This window comes from Rana temporaria, chromosome 3 (genome assembly GCF_905171775.1).
Source record: "Rana temporaria chromosome 3, aRanTem1.1, whole genome shotgun sequence".
In the NCBI taxonomy this organism is placed as follows: Eukaryota; Metazoa; Chordata; class Amphibia; order Anura; family Ranidae; genus Rana; species Rana temporaria.
In genome coordinates, this window is record NC_053491.1 from 440,824,661 (window position 1) to 440,837,618 (window position 12,958).

Sequence of the window (12,958 nt, forward strand, 5' to 3'; positions counted from 1 at the left end):
GGAGACTTTAGGGTGCACAGACACAAGCTGCTCTAATGCTACACAAGAGCATACCATGTCAATAACAATAGCAATATTATCATCATGGTTGAATAAAATCTCAGCAAAAGGCATTTTATAATAATTCAATTAATCAGAAAATGGTGGATCATCCCCATCTACCTCCTCCTCAGGCAATGTATCAGCCACATAGGCCAAGTCAACACTCCGGAGGTGAGACTGAAGGGACTCAATTGTGACCTGTACAATCTGCATCAACCAAAAGGACAGAGATCCTGCCCATAAAATCAGATGTAGTGGCAGAATACTCCTCGCTAGAAAGATATGAGGAAGCATGAGCGGCCAAAGGGCTGGTGGAATGCCCAGAGGAAAGCAGGGAATCAGACTGGGCTGTCCAAACATAAGGCACTATGGCCCTGTGGAGAGAGACTTTCACCCTATTCCTGTAGCCATGAGCTGGGCCTGAGCTAGTGAAGCCATCTTACCCTATGCCCCTGCACTTGCCATCTACCATGTGCAGTGCAAAATACCCCCCAAGGTATACTAACAGCCTTCACTGCTGTGGAGTAGGAAGGATAAAGCTTTATGTGCCAGGCATTATCGGCTGCTGAACCCAGAAAGGTGTCTGAAGATCTGTGTGCTATATTACAGGAGCAAGGTGCCGACTGAGAGCATGCCAAAGGAAGAAAATAGCACACATATGAGCAGTGAAACCATTGCAGTTGAGACCATGCAGGTGCAATAGCAGCTGTGTGGCAGACTTACAGACTTGCAACAGATGGCTGGGGAAAAAATGGCAACAAATTTAAATGGTTGGTGCTTCCACTCGATGGCTGTAACACACTGTTTAAAGTGTTACACTCTGTTGCAGCTAAAGACATAGAAGCACTAACACCCTTGGGGCAAAGAACAGCACAAGCCATGTAACTTACCATTGTAGTAACATTCTTTGTAATCTGGGCAAGATGTTGGGAGCCAGCCCAATCTTGTCTTTGCCATCCACAATGGGCATAGATATCCCCACAGGTGTCTTCAGGGACAGGGCACTACTGCTAGTAGAGCACAGTCCTGGATCTGTATAGCACCTTGCACCTAACTTAAGACAATGTATAATGTGCCAAGGTGAGTGCCTGTGCAGGATCCAGTACTCGAATGAACGTTACAGGACAGTCCCACATCTTCTCCACATAAAACAGAGAAGATTGTCACTGCAGCTTTTTTGTTTGCCAGTGTACAATCACCTGAAGGTTACTGCATATAACTCATGGTTAAAGTCTAAAAATCATGTGTCCTGTACTGTACGACTAAGTAAGAGAGAGAAAAGGAGAGAGTGAAAAAAATGAAGGAATAAAGACATGGGGGGGGAGGGGGGGTAGGAAGGATGGAAGGAGAAGGTAAGAAAGGGAAGAAGGGCAAGAAGAGAAAGGATCTTTTTCTTTTATCTTTCCTTTTTTCTCTCGTTCTAGCTTTCTTTTTTTACAATTCTCCATCTCTGTCCCATCGTTGCCCCATTGCCTTTACTACCTAATTCTTCCCTCTATAGACAAAACCCTTTTTCCTTTCCTTCATTTGTACAATACCATTAACAGTGCATCATGTTACCTAACAAAATATAAGGAGAAAATATGTGTACATGTAGTTATGATATCTGGCTGTATTCAAAGAAAACCTCCATAACAGCATTTTACTCAACCCCTACTCCCAGCAGATGCTGCAACGCATCCCATAACCACTTCCAACATGGACTACCATCCCCATATTGCAAATTCTATCAAAATATAACAATCGTTCTTATTGCAGAAGTGTAAAAATATAGGTATATCATTAAGTAGGGAAGGATGAGATGCACAATCTTTCTGCACCACCAAACTCCGATACATGGAACAATTTATCCTATGGTATTTAGCATCAAAATTAATTACATATACTATAATCATCTGGACCTATATACAAGAAATGGCTCAATTTAGGATCAGTTCCTGGGCTTTAAATGCTGGGTTTATCTCAAGCATCAAATAAACAGGGTGGATATGTAACATAAATCTGAGGAAAGGTTCACATGATTAAACCCCCTATCTTTGATAGCTAAAAATTACAAGTTGGCTTAATGAATGTTTTTGTGCAAAGATACTAATGAAATAATTCATTTAAATTTGTCTATCTTGAGTTTATCGTCTTCCTCAAACCTATCAATTAAACATGAAATCCAAGTCTGCCAGGTCTTACAATTATAATTATTTGGCATTCACAATCAGCACTCTGATTATCTGATTGGCTAAAGGGTGTTCTTTAAAAACAAGGTAAGCAAAGTTAAATAGAGCAGTAAAGACTGAACAAAAGGTGATCAAATGCTATTTGGAACTACCTTTAAAGCGGGGGTTCACCCAAAAAAATAAAATTTTGAATTGCATCTAGCAGATACAGCATATTGAGGACAATAGATTTCGGCAGTTTTTTTTTTTTTTTCTTGGTACATACCTTTAAATCCCGATGTTGTCCAGGGCTTCCGGGTTCCGATGACTGTGTGACTGGGCGTTCCTATCCTTCCGTACGATGATTGACGTCTTGTGAAACAGGTGACCTGCCGCACAACGCGCGTCACCAGACGTCGGGAAAGAGCCGAGCTGTGAGTCGACACTATAGGGCGCCTGCGCAGTCAGCTCTACGCGGCGGGCGCAGGCGCCGTATAGTGCCGACTCTTAGCTCGGGTATTTCCGGAAATCTGGTGACGCGCGTTGTGCGACAGGTCACCTGTTTTACAAGCCGTCAATCATCGAACGGAAGGATAGGAACACCCAGTCCCGCAGTCATCGGAACCCTGAGGCAGGGATAGGAACGCCCAGTCCCGGAGTCGTCAGAACGCGGAAGCCCTGGACAAAATCCGGATATAAAGGTAAGTACAGAGCAAAAAAGAAAAAAAACCTGCCGAAATGAAATTTACTTACTATTGTACTTTTTAATGTAAAAAATGTGTTTTTAGGGTGAACCTCCACTTTAAGTCAGTTGCTAAATCTACCACTAGCACATAAAAAAAGGTAACACAACACCACTTGTACAAAGGTCAGCATACCAACCTGGACCATTCATGTCTAGACCATGGCCTTTTCTTTGGGATAAAGATATATGGGCCCATATGAAAGACTTACACCACTGAGGCTAAAAAAGGCAAGACCTGTTAAGTTCTCATATTGAGTCTGATAAAATCAGACTTTGAATTGTAAAACCTGTTTTTAGTAGGACCTAAAATGATATACTTTATGGGTTTGACATGATATACTCTATGGCTACTGTAGTGCAACTTTAGACCTGAGCAAATGGAAAGAATTACTTGGCATGTCTGATATTGGCTAATATACATAACTAGTCAAATTCTACCTCCCTTATCTTGCTCCATACCATAGCCTTCCTCATAGTCTTAATCAAGGAGCTGACAATAAAGGAGAAGTTAGAGAACAAAATATAAGGCGCTAAAGCAAGCCGTGGAATATATGCAGCAAGAAGTCGTGTACATAGGTTTCCCGTGTTTGGTTCGGGAGGTAGCGATGGAATCAAGATGGACACGGAATCCTTGGCTCACAGGAGGCTTTGCTTCCTCACATCTTCTTATACTCTCCTCTTCATCACCCTGATTATGGTTCATAGATGAGTGCTATTCTTGGTATTATAAACCGGAACCTCAGTTCGCGTGACGCTCGCCTTTCTGGCATTGCCGGGAGCGAGGGTCAGTGGATCAGGACGGATCAGGTAGCTGTGAAAATAATGTGAAGTATAATATTAAACAGCTATCCCAGCCAACAGATGAATCCAGTTAGTCATTAATGCTGTCTAGCAAACAATGCAGCTAAACTAAAGACCGAAATCTCACTCAAATTGGTTTACTTTCATCTACATTCTCTGTTCCCTACTACAACCAGAATTCAAAGATTACCTTACAGGACCATTGGGAGTATACTTCCTGAAGTCCAATCACATTAAAACATCAAAAGTCAAGTTTAAAGCTGGGTTCACAATATGTGCGGCACAGGGGGGGGGGGGGGGCACAGCAGGGGGTCTGGTGTGTGCCCGTTAACCACTTCAGGTCCGCATTAGGTCTGAACCCAGCCTTAATCTGATTGGTGTGATGAAAATAAGACTTTGCCTAATGGCTAATTCTAGAAGTAGAATGGATAGGTAGGAGCCCATGATTCTTCCAGAAGGGCCCTTTGCAACAAAAAGTGAACTTTACCAGTTCACTAAGAAGATCAATTTCTTTGTGAATCAAATAGTGATCCACACTGATCAGTCTGATTTCTCCAGGTTTAGACTATCCATTGGTGCATGTGGGTCAGCAATGCATTGAATATTCAAAAAATTCCCCTGCACTCAATCCAGCTAGCCAGGACAATGAACCTAACAATAGCCAGGGCCCTGATATTTTTTTCAATATATTTTTATTTTATATTAAAAGGCCAATTTTTTTTTTTTTTTTTTAGAGGTCCGGAGGTCCCCAGGGGCCCGGTGGCCCCCATGGCCCCGGACGGCACCCCCCCTTTTTTTTTTATTATTAAAAATATATATTTTTTTTATTTATTTTTATTTTATTTTTTATTGACAACCCCCCTTTTTTTATAAAAAAAAAACTTTTTATTTATTTTATTTTTTATTTTATTATTATTATTATTATTTATTTATTTTTTATTTTTTAAAAAGGGGGGCTTGCCCTTTTTTTAAAAAATATATATTTTTTTATATATATATATATATATTTTTCATTATTTCTTTTTATTAAAGGGCCCAGAGGACCCCCCTTTTTTTTATATATATTTTTCTTTATTTCTTTTTTTTTTGTAAAGGGCCCCCCTACGCTTCTCAATTCGAGGCAGCCCCCCCCCCGCTTCTCAATTTCAGGCGGCAGCCCCCCCCCCCGATTCTCTGCTCCAGGGGCCCCATAATTCCTGATGGCGGCCCTGACAATAGCACAGAGTTTTTTTTGCACATATTTGCAAATATAAATGAAGCCACAGTGCCACACAAGGGCACCTCTTCAATGTGCAATCCCTGACTCTAAACTGTGTTTAAATAGTTAAATATGTTTATCACCCCCATCACTCTCCATCCTGAAACAATCCCCCACAGCAGATGACAGATGGTGGGAGTGAGAGGAGAAGAAGTCAACAGCACTGCGGGGTGGGGCAGCATACAGGGGGATCAAAGCTGCAGGAAGAGGAAGGACTTGGATCGTGGACAGGGAGGGTGATGGGGGGGGTTACTGGAACCGATCCCCCTGTGGCTCCCCCTGTAGCAGCTGAAAGGCTGTATGAGGGAAAGGAGAAGCCTATGGCACCGCAGGGAGAGGTACGGGGGATCGGTTTCAGGATCACCCCCTCTTGTCTACAATCCCCTTCCCTCTGCCTGGCAGCTACCTTGGTTCCCCTGTTAAACTGATGGGGACTAGGTCCCATACAAGAGGGCCGGTGCTACCCCCCCCCTTTTCAGTGGCTCTGGTTCCAGTTATCCAGAGAGACAATGCATTCTAATTACCACCACCTGCAGAGAGCTGGCTTGAGAGGGAGGACTCTTTTGCCAGCCACCGAGGGACCACTCAGGGCCAGAACCAGAGTCAGAGTCATTGATGGTGAGAGGCTTCTGGTCCCTATCTAGTTTAGCTAGCTAAGCACTCCAAAGCAAAGGCCCCATCACCAATAGACACCCTACATTGTCCCACTGGCTAGTGGTTAGGTAGGGCATCTCTGCAGTAGGTAGGCTGTACTGCTATTCCAAAGTCATTCATTTTACCGTACTGTGTATAATAAGGTACCTGTATTGCTACAATATTTATTGAAAACTATTGTCTAAATAACTCATTCTCTTGGGCTTTGTCTTTAAATAAAGCTTATTCAAAATGTATTACAGGTGTGTCGGTGTTCTCAGGTCCAGGTAAGGGTGGGTCTTACAGCTGCAGGGCAGAAGAAACCTAATACAAATCAGTGGCTTCTTGTAGGGTGAGCATTACAATAGCCTCAAAGTACAACATATGGGACAACAAGATGAAGCTCAAGGAGACAAGTAAAAAATTGTCAGGAGAAAAAACAGGCAAAGACAAGCAGACAATGAAATACAAAAAATAAGGACATTCCAAGACCAGATGATACAGAGTTTTTTTTAGATATTTTTAGGTCTTGAAGATACTAAGAAACAACATAACATTATGAAAAATACATATTATTGGAATAGGGAGATGTCACCAGAAAGCTGAAAGATGAAAAAATAAAAAGATTCAGAAAGGCAAAAGGCAATCTAGAAGAGGAAAAGGCTTGACGTTGCATAGATTTTTTTTTTTTTTACAAGTAGATTTCGTCTTTTCTATTAGTGATGAAAATGTGCTAAAGTAAACCAGTCTGGCTTTTCTATCTGCACAACACTCAGTTCCACCTACAGGTGACGGCACTATGGAACTAAAACAATTTCACTTGGCTGCCTTCAGATAATATTTTAAATGATTAGAGATCCATCAATGAGAGAAGGTATCATTTAAAATGTGTCATGTAGGTGGGAATTAGGAACCATTGGCCATAAGACAGGGTGAGCTGGTGGCCTAAGTTGTTGGGTTCAGATAAGGCAGAGAATGGCAAATATGTTTGTGATGGACCCTGTACTCAAGAGGAGTATGTCCACCATATAAGCTTCCCTTGCCTGGTACCAACGCGATCCAAGATCTCTTCGCCCACCCAGTCACTTGTCGAGACATCAGTGCAGGGTGGTAAGAAACATAAGACTGTTTATTCAAACACAGGCACTAAGAGATATACACTCAGGGAACAATCTCCCCTTCAGTGGCGGTGCGTCTATAGAGGGCGCTGGAGCGCCGCCCCCTCTGGCTCTCGCACCGCCACTGATTACAATAACATAGATTCATGCATTGCATGAATCTATGTTATTGTTGCCGCTGCCGCCGATTATTCAGATGGCCGGATAGTGAGCACCGGCCACCTGAATAACGGCAGCTGGTTGGCTGTGTGGAAGTGCCTATCAGGCTTTCCGAGTACAGCCCTCAGGCTGTAGTCAGCTTCCAGGAAACTTATCTAAAGGACGTACGGGGGGTGCGTTCCTCAGATTAGACTGACAGGCGTCTCAGCCAATCAGGTTCACCAGTTCTGGTAACCTGATTGGCTGAAGCGTCAACGAGGGTGGGAGAAGACATCGAGGGATGTTGAAAGAGGATGGCTGACCCCCAGAAAGGAAAGTGCTGGGCGGGGGGCATTTTACAGGGCACAGCGGCGACAATAGGCACAGTGGCATCAATGGGCAGAGTGGCGACAATGGGCAGAGTGGTGACCATTAAAGGGCACAGTGCCATCAATTGGCACAGTGGCGACAATTGGCACAGTGGCTGCATTTGATGGCATGGCACAGTGGTGACAATTGATGGCACAGTGGCTGCGTTTGATGGCATGGCACAGTGGTGACAATTGATGGCACAGTGGCTGCGTTTGATGGCATGGCACAGTGACTGCATTTGATGGCATGGCACAGTGGTGACAATTGATGGCACAGTGGCTGCGTTTGATGGCATGACACAGTGGTGACAATTGATGGCACAGTGGCTGCGTTTGATGGCATGGCACAGTGGCTGCGTTTGATGGCATGGCACAGTGGCTGTGTTTGATGGCATGGCACAGTGGTGACAATTGATGGCACAGTGGCTGCGTTTGATGGCATGGCACAGTGGTGACAATTGATGGCACAGTGGCTGCATTTGATGGCATGGCTGCGTTTGATGGCATGGCACAGTGGTGACAATTGATGGCACAGTGGCTGCATTTGATGGGCACAGTGGCTGCATTTGATGGGCACAGTGGCTGCATTTGATGGGCACAGTGAGGCTGCAATTGTTTTATTTATTTTTTTCGTTTGCGCACGGTTGCTCCCAAGGCAGACAAAAACAATAGAACAATGTGATACAGCCACTTAACAATAAGTACATAAACCCCCACCCCCACCTCAAACTATCTAGAAATGGTCTATGAGACACTCCTATAATATTCAGTCTGAAAGGTGCCTTGAAAAAGTATTCATATCCCTTGAAATTTTCCACATTTTGTCATGTTACAATCAAAAACGTAAATGTATTTTATTGTGGTTTTATGTGATAGACCAACACAAAGTGGCACATAGTTGTGAAGTGGAAAGAAAATTATAAATGGTTTAAATTTTTTTTTACAAAATAAATATCTGAAAAGTGTGGCATGCATTTGTATTCATCCCCCTTTACTTTGATACCCCTAACTAAAATATAGTGAAACCAATTGCCTTCAGAAGTCACCTGTGTGTAATTTAATCTTAGAATAAAAACAGCAGTTCTGTGAAGCCCTCAGGGGTTTGTTAGAGAGCCTTAGTGAACAAACAGCATCATGAAGGCCAAGGAACACACCAGACAGGTCAGTGATAATGTTGTGGAGAAGTTTAAAGCAGGGTTAGGTTATAAAAAATATCCCAAGCTTTGAGCATTTCATGGATCACTGTTCAATCCATCACCCGAAAATGGAAATGTATGGTACAACTGCAAGATAAGGCTGTCCACCTAAACTGACAGGCCGGGCAAGGAGAGCATTCATCAGAGAAGCAGCCAAGAGGTCCATGGAGGTCGAACGGCGAGTCGGCGTTATACTGCGCACCACCGTTCGGCTCCTTTCGACAATCGTGACGCAGCTTACGCGACGGGGGGAGCTCTTTTTTGGTCATCACGTCAATCACCAGCATGTTAGGAACGCCCACTCCCGCGGGACTCGCAACCCGAAAGCCACGGGTGAATTAGCTGTACCAAGGTATGTACAGCATAAAAAAAAACATAATAGGCATAATTGTATTGTAATGTGGGGGGCCAATGTAATACTAGAAAGTCGTTTTTAGGGTGAACCTCCCCTATAAATACTTTTTCAAGGCACTGTATTTATCTTCATATAATTCCTGAGGGAGATTGTTCATAAACATTACTGTCCCAAGTGAAAGAACCACTTTATTATTTCAACACAAACCACACATTTAGAACCCAGGTTAACAGGGGTAAAACCAGGGGCGGACTGATCATTTGGGCACTGCCCGAGGGCCTCATGCCGCTAGGGGGCCCTATCAGGGTTGCCAGCCTCAGTAAAACCAGGGACAGTATGCAAAAATCTGTGTTTTTTGTTTACATCAGTCCCTGAAATGTCCCTTACCGACATCCTTTTGGTCTAAAAATCCCAGGATTATAGCTGCCTCGTCTCTCCAGTACCTTTTCAGTGTGTGTATGTACACTGTGTGTGTATATTGTGTGTCTGTGTGTGTATACTGTGCATGTATACTGTATGTGTGTGTGTGGTCCCCATAATCTTCTGTTGCCTGGGGGACCCAAAAGTTGTCAGTCCGCTCCTGGGTAAAACTAAATGCTGAGTCCGGTGTGGTTGTGCTGGGCGTCTGGTTAGTGCAGAGCCGACTGGGGTTCTCGGTCACCCTGTGCCCCTAATGCCGCGTACACACGATCAGTCCATCCGATGAGAATGGACCGATGGACCGTTTTCATCAGTTAACCGATGAAGCTGACTGATGGTCCGTCGCGCCTACACACCATCGGTTAAAAAAACGATCGTGTCAGAACGCGGTAACGTAAAACACAACGACGTGCTGAAAAAAATGAAGTTCAATGCTTCCATGCATGCTTCGACTTGATTCTGAGCATGCGTGGATTTTTTACCGATGGTTGTGCCTACTAACGACAGGTTTTTTCCCATCGATTAGAAATCCATCGGTTAAATTTAAAACAAGATTGCTTTTTTTTAACCTATGGATAAATAACCGATGGGGCCCACACACGATCGGTTTTGACCGATGAAAACGGTCCATCAGACCATTCTCATCGGTTTAACCGATCGTGTGTACGCGGCATAATAGACACAGGGTTACCTACACATAGGGATCGGGGGAGCTGGACAAGGATTTTCGACCTCTCTAAGGTATGCTGGGTTCTACAGGCCCCCCACCCAAAGTGACTCCCGTCACAATGTTCATCTATGTAGTTCAGCAATGTCACCATTTTTAAACTACTAAGAAGACCGAACTTAGACCGCAGATGCTGACCCAGCTACAAGTAAATAGAAGCTCTTCGGCACTTCCTCAGAGGAAATAATTTTACTACCTGAAACAATGAAATACTTGTATTTGCTTGAAGCAGGGTTGTCCAGCATCTGAAGTCTGAATGGAGGATTAGGTACTATAGGTAATGAAACACTGAATCACAAATGGACATAATAACCCGCCACCAATTTATCATCTGTGGGGAGGTTGATAAAGGCTTTCACACTATGCTACATATCAGGGTGATATGGACACAAAAGTAATCTCCCTGTACTAGATGGCCACTAGGTCTTGGGGAAAAGAAACAGAAACCATCAAATGCTAGAAAGTACATGGCAAGCTACCAGGGACATAACCTAGCTGTCTTCTTCTATCTCATGCATTCTGACACTGAAATGCATTTACAGTATATCGTAGTCCTTCTACTGAATGGCTAACCACATGGTTTCCATCCTCAACTTCAGTAGCTCTGAAGCAGCACCTGGTACACAGCATCACCCAATGATATACTTGGCTAAAGCCTAAAAATTAACTGCACAGTGATGAACTAAGAGAAGATTATGAGACTTACACAACATCATTAAGTTCCAGCTTTGTGTCCGGAGGAGGATTTATTAGTATATAAGATACTGAATTATCTGTATCCATTATGTCCACTACAAGAAAGAGAGAAACGGTAGTTAAAAAAAATATTAATAAAATAAATAATATATATATACACACATACAGTATACACACATTAGGGGGGAAAAAAAGCTTCTCCTGTCTGGGTCACCCTGTGGTGGGAGGAACAGACAACATGTTACATCTTCCATCCCTGCCACCCTCTGGCAGAAGAGACAGACTTCATGTTCATAGCTCCTCTATCTCTGTGTCACATTGTGATTGGAAATACAGACTCCATGTCACATAGTTCCTCCTGGGTGTTCTTACGCTGATTTGGGAGGGTCTGACTTTGTGTCATATAGTTCCTCCTGGGTGGTGTCACGCTGATTTGGGAGGGTCTGACTTTGTGTCATATAGCTCCTTCTGGATATTGTCACCCTGTGGTGGAAGGGACAAACTCCATGTCACATAGTATCTTCTGTCCCTGTCACCCTCTGGCAGGAGGAACAAACTTCACATCCCATGCTTCCTCCATCTCTGGGTCATCCTATGGTGGGAACCTAGGGCCAGATCCACAGCCAGCGGGCTTAACTTAAATCTTCCTATTTAAGTTACACCGCCGCAAAATTTCTAACTAAGTGCCCGATCCACAAAGCACTTACCTAGAAATTTTCGGCTGTGTAACTTAAATTTGTCCGGCGCAAGGCGTGCCCAATCTAATGGGGCAAGTCCCATTTAAATTAGGCGCGCTCCCTCACCAGAGGTACTGAGCATGCTCCCGACGCGATTTTCCCGACGTGCATCGCGCGAAATTACGTTGCGCCGAGTTTTGTGAATCGCGCCGGGTAAAAAAAGTTGCGTCGGGAAAAAAAATTTTTGACATCGCCTCGGGAAAGAAGGGTATACTTTTACAAGGTGTACTAACTTTACACTTTGTAAAAGTAGCCCTAATTTTGCGTTTGCAAACTAACAACTTACGGAGACTTCACAAAGGGAAACCGCTTCGTGGATCTCCGTAAGTGCTAATTTGCATACCCGACGCGGAATTTTCGACGAGAAATGCCCCCAGCGGCGGCCGAGGTACTGCATCCTAAGATCCGACAGTGTAAAACTATTACACCTGCCGGATCTTAGGAATATCCATGCGTAACTGATTCTGTGAATCAGTCGCATAGATAGAAACAGGGACACGACGGCGTATCAGTAGATACGCCGGCGTATCCCTTTTGTGGATCTGGCCCCTAGGCTCCATGTCACACAGATCTATCCTGTATGTGTAATACTGATAATACGTGTTATCAGCTAACTGTACAGTTGTTCTGTAACCACTTACTTATGTACCTGTATGTCTAAAAACGCTGCAGGAGTGGTGGTTCATTTCCATAGTGCCGTTTTTAAATAACACTGCAGAAATCATCTTTGAGCAGCCAGTGCACTCATTATTATTATTATTATAATAATACAGGATTTATATAGTGCCAACAGTTTGTGTAGCGCTTTACAACATCGGGGAAGACAGTACAGTTTCAATACTGTACTGTACATGAGGTTAAAAAAAAGCCCATTGAAATACATGCATCCGGCGTGTAGATTAGGGTCTGGGCGCATGTATTAGGGGACAGTGCCGGGTCCCATATAGATGAGCCCCACTGCTTTTATATAATACAAATATAACAGTGATTATAAAAGGCTACTAATAGAAAGCTCTATCGGTCTAAAAGAAAGTGATATAAAATGATTTTTCTACAGTGTTGCATGATTGAGTATTTGTCAGTCAAAACATCACAACACAGAAAAATGGTCTGGTAATGAAGGGTGTAATATAGGCTAGTAAGGTAAAGGAGACCAGATAGGTCGTAGGCGAGTTGCCCATGCATAGGTCATACGTTTGTGTTAGTATATATGTTCTAAAATAATTGATATTGTCCCCTTAAAGTACTTTTATTTAGTATATTCTAATGCATACTATAAAAACCCTAGGAGTGCATCTTTCGTATTTAGTGTTCATGCATATCGTTCACCGCCCAGAACAGTGTGTTTCTGGAGTGGGTACAGCCAGGTGTTTCCAATTAGCCACAGACTGTACAAATACTGTACTTAAAGCAGAGGTTCACCCTAATTGACATGTATATCTGACCAGCTTCCTTATATTCGTAACAAGTACAGTCCGGATATTTTTATTTTTTTATCCTTTACGTATCTTGTAATCCATGTTTTCAATGTACTTCTCCCCGCGGGAGTAGGCGTTTCTATGCCTAGGGGG

General features: G+C 43.4%; 1 protein-coding gene across 1 annotated transcript in view; it reads right to left on the bottom strand.

Moving 5' to 3' along the window:
- Positions 1-2,865: 2,865 nt before the first annotated feature.
- The window catches only part of LOC120930549 (potassium channel subfamily T member 2-like), a 226,446-nt gene continuing 216,353 nt past the window's right edge, over positions 2,866-12,958 (bottom strand). The window contains exons 28-29 of the mRNA XM_040341725.1: positions 10,661-10,745; positions 2,866-3,748 (exon numbers count right to left, since the gene is read on the bottom strand). Of these exons, the coding sequence (XP_040197659.1) occupies positions 3,637-3,748; positions 10,661-10,745 (197 nt within the window). The 3' untranslated portion in view covers positions 2,866-3,636. The remainder of the gene's footprint in view (positions 3,749-10,660; positions 10,746-12,958) is intronic.